The sequence below is a fragment of the Tubulanus polymorphus genome, chromosome 2, assembly GCF_964204645.1.
Source record: "Tubulanus polymorphus chromosome 2, tnTubPoly1.2, whole genome shotgun sequence".
In the NCBI taxonomy this organism is placed as follows: Eukaryota; Metazoa; Nemertea; class Palaeonemertea; order Tubulaniformes; family Tubulanidae; genus Tubulanus; species Tubulanus polymorphus.
Genome location: NC_134026.1, coordinates 17,108,662 through 17,117,189, shown reverse-complemented (window position 1 = coordinate 17,117,189; position 8,528 = coordinate 17,108,662). Strand labels below are relative to the sequence as shown.

At 36.9% G+C, this 8,528-nt stretch overlaps 1 protein-coding gene across 1 annotated transcript; it reads left to right on the top strand.

Moving 5' to 3' along the window:
• Positions 1 to 5,593: 5,593 nt before the first annotated feature.
• LOC141898971 (uncharacterized) lies at positions 5,594 to 6,769 on the top strand. Its single transcript, XM_074785121.1, has one exon. It carries the CDS (start codon positions 5,594 to 5,596, stop codon positions 6,767 to 6,769), a length of 1,176 nt encoding a protein of 391 aa, XP_074641222.1.
• The last annotated feature ends 1,759 nt before the right edge of the window (positions 6,770 to 8,528 follow it).

The following is an 8,528-nucleotide window of genomic DNA, read 5'->3' as shown; positions in this document are numbered from 1 at the left end:
TTAGGTGTCCGGTATCCGGTATCCGTGATATTCGAACAGCCCGGAATATCGGGGGTTGACTGCAATAATCAATGAATAAATAATCAACTAATGTTTCTTAATCCCAACATTATTGAATCATCGAATATACCTAATTTGATATACAAGTTATCATCGATAAATTTTGACGACTTTGGAGACTAAAATGTGAGTACCTAGTTTTAAGGTATGTTAGTTGAGTATTTCAACAACTTCCCAAGTGGGCGTGGTGTCCCTGGACCCCTTGTTTTTCGAGTGTCAAATTTAATATAAGCAGTGAAAACCATGGAAAATGCATCCGAGAGCATCTGATTTTCAAAATTTTCCTCGGGGAGCCCTCCCCATACCCCCTTGGAGACTTCGTCTTTGTGCGAGAAGTGGAGCAGGTACGATTTAACATTTCCTTTCAGTTCAGCCACCAATCCCCCCCTCCCGTAATCCTAGGTCCGCCCTTGATATCATAAAGACCACGTCCAGGTATAGACAGGGTAGGTTTCAATCCATTCAATTTTCTGACTGACTAAGTTTTTTTCTAACGTGCCTGAAATAAAACAATGTACGCAAAGTTTCTTTTCAATGATAACCATCGGATGATTATCGTAGTTTCTGTGTTTAAAAACTTCATAAGAAGTGTTCAATATTCACCAATTGCCTTGGAATACTCCGACGGAGAATGTACGGTCATACCATTGCCTCGTGTAACCAAATAAATCATAGTATCCAAACACTATCAAAATTTGAAAAGTTTTCACATTGGACCGCATGCCAATCATTTACCGACTATTAACTGTAGAGCGTCTGAACTTTTAAGAGAAGGGCTGCTGAATGCAACAGGAGCCTTTTCTACCGTTTCCAGCTAAGGAGCTAGGTGCAAAATCCTTGTTTAAAAATTGGGTCACCCATATTTGAGTACTACTTGTGTTTAAACATTTCATCGCGGAAAAGGTCAAATTCTGACTTCATAACTTCATAAGTCGCTTCATTTACAAATTACTTTTGTGCAGGGCGCTGAAAACTTAAAAGATATGAATTAATTTTTGAACCCTGACCCTCTGACGTAACTTTCGAGTAAACCCCGTCAAGAGATATTTGTAATAATACTAGCAGAATATTTATTCGAATCTAGTTTAATGCGATCACCTTTTTAAGATATTACTTCAGAGTGATAAAAACACAACAAAACTCAAATGGTGGTCTATTCAATGTAGCCAAAATGCAATGTCTGGATGTTTACACGGTTTCCCCAGCGCATGTAGTATTTTACTTAACTTGGAAAAGTCTAATTGTAACGTTCATTTCTTGTTACTGCAATTTTCTGACGCCTTATAAAACGTTACCATTTTGAAACCTAAACAGTGTTAACAATTCAGCGTCATTTTACAATCACTACAGTAAATCGATGTGCAAAACGTCACCGGTCTATATGTACACATACAAGCTATTTGGCAAAATATTAGAAGATGTAGAATGTCTTCCTTTGATTATATAATGAGCCCTATTTGAACGTCGAAATATTATTGCATTGAATATCATGAGAAGACGTAATATAATGGTGTAATGGATCGTATGATTATATTAGAAACGGCAGGCATAAATAGAAATGATAGGTAAATAAGATGGTCAAAATGGCGGATGTATACACGATTTAGAAGTCTGATATAAAAGTATGACCCTGTCCATAGGGATGCTGGTGGAATGACGAAGCTATCTATGATCTGAGTGGGGCCGGCGTGAATTTCATCGGCGGCTACAAGCGGTCAATATAAAAATTTGTAAACAAATAATTTCAATATTCAAATGTTTTAGAAAATATGTTCGATATTAGGGGTATGCAGGTTTCATGAGAACGATCCCGTTTAGCAATAATAGCTTAGCTGTTGTATACGGCTCCGCGTCCTCTGATGGCATGTGTACCAGGTGACATTGTAACAAGCTTAACTTGAACTTGAACTTATATTTATAGCGCCGTATATAACATTTATACGTAGGTTAAGACATGCAATAAATTGATAGAACAAAAGATTGAAGAAAGACATTTGATATTAAACGCCAAAGTGTTTTATGAACACGTTCTCCCTCCCTCCCTCAGCTAAGGGAGAATTAAACAGGAGATATGCGTATTTGCAAATGAAGTATGCCAGCAGTTATGTGAAGTCTGCCGTAAAGTTTCCTTGTTAAACGCGGAAAAATTTCTATTTGCCTTATTATATGAAAACTGAATGAAATTATCCCGACCTCTAATTCGTAATATGTCGATAACCCATAATTGACAATTTTGAACAAAAAATTAAACCACAATTTACAGTCGAAGACCTGTATCACCTACCCTATCGCCAAATCTCATAATTCCCAAAATTTATTAAAACTTCGATTTCAAATTTGCAATCGCACATTAGCTTATCCAACTCTACGTGTCTACACTTTTTCGCAGCTGTCAAATGATTTATTGAAATAAATTTTCTTGTGTAAGATAACGCGTGACTAGGTGGTGCTCGCCTTTCAAATTGCTTTCAAAGTCGACTATCATAGAAGGAAGCAAATTTTCTAGTTTTAGCGGAGTTCGATTCAAAATTCTGTTGTTTGCCATTTTAGTCCATTACCCACACAAAACAGTGTGCTATGATATCAAACAGTCACCTTTTTCCGTATATACACAAATTATTTTCTTGCAACTTATGTGTCTTTAATATACATTGAATTCACTACTGATTGATTTGTGTTCGTAAGAACATTTAGGAACATTTCATGTTTTCTCCGGTGACATTTTACATCAAAGGGTAGCGAATCAATCAATTTTTACATATAAAGAAGACTTGTGATCAATTTTTCTTTCGAACTATACAAAGCATATTTCGGCGCTAGTCCAGTATACGACATTATAGTGCGTGTGTTACACCGCGTTATTCGGTTAGTGTTCACAGCAGTTTACAGGCGACACCTAAATTAAACTACGAGAACAGGTGGTTTTTGGAGGACACATCATCATGATGTGTCCTCCAAAAACACTTTAAAATATGGTTATTGGGTGGTTTTTTATGTTGATGTGACAATCTTTGGTCCTAAATAACCTTGGGAAGGTTTTTGGCATAGTTTAAAATGTGGGCGCTAGTCCAGTATACGACATTATAGTGCGTGTGTAGAGTTACACTGGGTTCTGCGGTCAGTGTTAACAGCGTTTGACAGTTGACAGTTGACATTTAGAGTAAACGACGGGACGAGCTGGCAACCTGTCAACCATGACTGCAGTGTGGCTTTTATTTCATCTGCCTCTTGCTGATATTTTTCTTCATTATAGATTGTCATTGTTTATCATATATGCATTGTGTAAGAATCATAAGGTTGCGGATGACATAGGCCTATATATGTTTAATATTTCGAAAATACCAAAAAAGGTACATGAATAAAATTGCAAATCTATTTCCGGGGCACATTCGCATGCACTTTAGCAATTTCACTGTCAAAACAGGCAAGTTCATGCGTGAATAAGCGTCCCCATATTTACCTATTTAAGTTCATGCTGCATTGAGCGTTACGTTATTTCGGTATAAAAACGAAATATCAACAACCAATGCCACCTTCGGTTATCTGAGTTAGTCGACTATAGTCGAACTAAACGAAACCGAATGTCCGATAGTCGGAACTATATTCCGGAAATAGTTCGAAAATCAAGCGCATTCGGTTATTAGTTCCGACCACTAGTCGACTAGATACGAAAACCGAATTTGGCCCAATCCGTCAGCACAGATAGCAGCTGATTCAAGCATGAATTCTATCTAATTGATTTCGTAAAGGATGTCCTACCATGTCTGCGACAAGGCATTTATTCTTTAAGCCAGCTCCAGAAACACTTTCGCCAACCGCTTAACGCCGAAACGCCGAATCGCCGAAACGCAGGATTTTTCCGGACTGCGATACAGACCCAAGATTATTACACCAGCGTTTAGCCTTTTACGAAGTGGATATTTAACCGTATACGGATAAGTATTTAATTCCATTATTATACCGTTCCATTATTTTTCCATTATTTTTATTTTCCATTATTTTATATATATATACATATATATATACATATATATATACATATATATATATATATATATATATATATATATATATATATATATATATATATATATATATATATATATATATGTAATATGTTAATATATAGTATTAACTAATAAAAAAGTAACAATAAAATCATTATATTGGGTCTAGGGCTAGGGTTTCGATAGGGTTAGTGTCAAAAGGGTGAGAAGAGGGTCCAGAGGGTTCCGTTTTACCCCTAGGGAAAGGATTAGGGTAAGGTGAGGTACTATAGATAGTTAAAACATTCACATGGTTGTCAGCGAGCTCGTTGGTCCATATTTTAGTTCCATATTACTACGCGTTTATGTTTCAGCTTGCGCATTAATTCCCCGATTTACTCCAAAAGTATCTCTACACGTTGCACTATAATGTCGTATATCGGACTTGGGCCAAAATGTGAATGATTAGGGTTAGGGTTAGGATTATAGTTAAGGGTTACTGTGAGGCATCAATTCAGGAATAAGTGAACTATACATTGGCTGTTGGGAGACTGTTTCTCTGTTAAGGACCATGAATATATCATTTAATATAAAGAAATGTGACGCTGCTGTAAATGTCTCCACTGATGTGTGTGTCTTCACATCTACCAACCTGTCGAGGACGAGTTTCCTGCTAGTATATAACAAAATAATATGTAAACTTAGTAACAAATTATTTTAGGGAATAATTAATTAGGTGATCGATGTCATCGAAGCAGAATACATGACGATCAGTGTACTCGTTCACACGGAACCTAACTGGCGTGAGAGGCATATCGTCAACCGTCCTGTACAGTTATCTCGTTACTGACGGTGTCATCTGTCAACCGTCCTTTAGAGTCGTCATCTAACTGTTATGTAGTGTGTCATCTGTCAACCGACCTGTGGAGTCGTCACCCAACTGATGTGTAGGGTGTCATCTGTCAACCGTCCTGCAGACTCATCACCCTAGTATGTAAGGTTAGTATGTAAGGTGTCGCGTGCCATCAGCTGTAGAATATGGATCCCAAATCAAGGATCTATTTTCATGGAACTTCTTTTAGTTCATATTATTACGCTTTTGTGTTTCAGCTTGCGCATTAATTCCCCGATTTACTCCAAAATTATCTCTGCAGGTTGCACCATAATGTCGTATATCGGACTAAGGCCGATATTTCTATATCGGGAATAATTCCCTCTCTCTCTATATATATGTATTATATATATATATATATATACATATATATATATATATATATATATATATATATATATATATATATATATATATATATATATATATATATATATATATATATATATATATATTCTTTTTTGCAGATGTCGATGGGCTAACCCAGCAGTTGCAGCATCTCGTTTAGAGTCTTCCAAAAATGAATGAAACGAACGAATTTTCCGACAAAACCTCGATGCTTTTCGAAAACCTTAAGACAGCAGACGATTACCTCGACCTTATCTATCCCCCTGTGTTTTTGATACTTGGGTTGTTTGGAAATGTTACCCTGTTCATGGTTATGCTGTTACCCTACAATCGAAAGCGGTCGTTTTGTGTGTACATGGCGGTCTTAGCGGTATTGGATACAGTGGCTATGGGTACATTCGTATTTTATTGGATAGATAACAATTTTACCGAATACGTCAAAAATAATGTTTCGTGTAAGTTGATGACATGTGTTGTCAATTTCCTGTTTTGCGCCTCGGCCTGGGTGGTAGCGGCAATGACCATGGATCGACTTCAAGCTATTAGGCTTCCTCTTCAGGCTACAGTCTGGTGTACAGTAGAGCGGGCTCGGCAAATAGTGTGTATAATTTTAGGCCTATCGGTTTTACTGAGCATACACGTCTACTGGACGACCGAAATCTATCACGTCAACAAATTGAAAAAAAAGGTATGTTCGCGGATTCTTGCCGGTGGAGCTGGAAAGTTATACTTAGTAACCTATTTTGAATTTCTCGTCGAAGCTTTGCTTCCATTTATCGTAATCCTGTATGCAAACGCAAGTATCATCGTCGCCATTAAGCAGTCAAACAAGCTTCAGATCAAGTTGGGGAGAAAGGTGGTAGATAAACGAACTGAGTATTCGACGATAACACGTACGCTGTTATTCGTTTCATTCACGTTTCTAATACTTGTAAGTCCCCATCGAATTCATTTCATCGTCGCTGAGATTGGATCAGCACCTTACGGGAACGAGATGCAGACGTGGAATATTTTCCTATCGGGTGTATTTCTAAAACTAATTCATACAAATAATGCGGTAAATTTCTACCTGTATTGTCTGGCTGGTGGTGGAAAATTCAGGCAAGATATCAAAGCAATTTTGTGTTGTCGAATATCGAGTGTTGATCCGTCAGCACTCCGTCGATCGTCAATAGTGAGTATCGGTAGTTATTCGATTTCTGGTCGCAGATTCAGTGAGGAAACCATTTACCGCTCGAGTGTATCAATGCCGATGCGAAGAATGAGTGACACCGGCCTGGAAAATAGAAGAACTGGAATAGCCACCAAAGCAAATGGATCTAAAAGAAGGTCGAGCATCGACGTGAATTTTAATCACGAAAGGCGGTTAAGTACAGAGACACATATATGTGAAATAATTGACAGACGATTTAGCAGCACGTCTGACATTGATAAAGCAATCATTAGACACGAGTCAATAGCCGAAGAGATCATTGGTAACTAAAATGATAGAGAAACTAGCAAACAGCATGATGTACGTAAAATAACATTGGTACGAATATTGGTACGAGTATAGAATACGATTTTATTGTTGATGATAACAAAAAGAAAATTCGGATCTTTGATCGCATTAATCTACCGCCTGGCAAGCACCCCTCTAAAAATTGTTGAAATAGTTATGAACGAAGTCTCCACTTTTTGAAGTTATGGCGATAAAAGAACTTATCTCTTGAATTTTCAATTCTTCCATTATTGGTTGAATTTTCTGTGGGGATCGTCCCTGGCACAGGTGAACACTGGAGGATTAAAGGAAATGAGAATAAAAGTCTAAAGAATCTATTTCTGTAGGGATGGGGTAAGAGCTTAGATCGATAAATGCATGGTTTGTTTCAATGAATCAAATAGAATGATAACCGATTATACGTGTTAGGGTAATATTTGTATAATTGCTAGTTAAAAGTATTTATTTCGATATTTCAACGGGATAATGGATAATCAATGGGATACCATGTTTTATTCTTTTGACGTTGATTTAATGACGGAAATATTATCTTCGTCAATTGAAGCTACGTGTATCATGACTCGAATTGAATCGATTGCACATTTAAAGTCGTTAAAAACATAATGGGTGTTCCCAGCTTATGCCACCAGAAAATCAATAAGTATCAATTTCGCATCAATAATGTCTACTTTTAATCAATACGTAACGCTAAATGTTTTACTGTGATTAATACTTTGTCCATTAAGACTAGCGGGTTGTGATTCCTGTACGTGTAATAATGCCACCGATCGCTTGCGTAGAAATACATGCAGAAAAATTCCTGGACTGAAACCGCCACGGGTGAAGTTGACAAATCGCGACAAAAAAAAACATGTCATTATTCGTGAAAATCAATATACGTGTGATAAATGATTTTAAACCTTCCCTAAGATGAGCCCATAGTGGTATGTAGTCGAGGTCATTTCTGTTATTTACAGTGCTTCCCATTTAGTCAAGAATATAATATGTTTTCCCAATATAATCTTGTAATCTTAATGTGAGACGTGGCAAGCGCGTTATAACCATCGGCCTATTTTCACGCGGCATACAGGGAGGTAGTGCTAGTGTATCGACCGATGACTAGCGTAGGCTATTGAGCAAATTGCCACACCCTAAATAGTGCTACAGCTGGAAAATACGAATGTGTGGGTCGATTCTTTCTTCCAGTGCTTAAATGATTCCTAATCATTAAGTTTTGTTTCAAATACTGTTTAAAGGCTGGTTATCGATTAACGTCAAAGTGTGATTTGTGCTATCTACGTATCTACAATCTAGAATCGACGAAAATTGCATTTCTTATTCATGGATATAAAAGAAATCATTGATAATTAATGTAAAGCTTACTAAATTGGTAAATACGTAATAATCAATTTAAAAGATGGCATAATTTGCTCTGTAGGGATGTTCAAAAATGCTTTCTATTTGGAATAGTTATATTCTTTTCTGTCACTTCTCAGGAAACAACTATAGAAATGTCTTAATTATTATCTACCTTATTTAATCATCATCATTATTATTGTCAAGGGTTGTCAGGTCATCTGGTCTACTTAATGATTCGTGACTCCGAAATCGGTATTTGAAAAACGCCTAATGAAAAACACCGAATCGGAAAATGCATAACGCCTAATTCATAGTAACATCCAAGAAATTTAAGCATTTTCGGTCCAGGCGATTTCGGCCCTAATTTCGCGTTCAAAGACATATAATTCACGAACTTGTCATC

Coding starts and splice junctions, on each gene's coding strand:
- LOC141898971 (XM_074785121.1), top strand. CDS start 5,594: ATGGTTATGCTGTTACCCTACAATCGAAAGCGGTCGTTTTGTGTGTAC.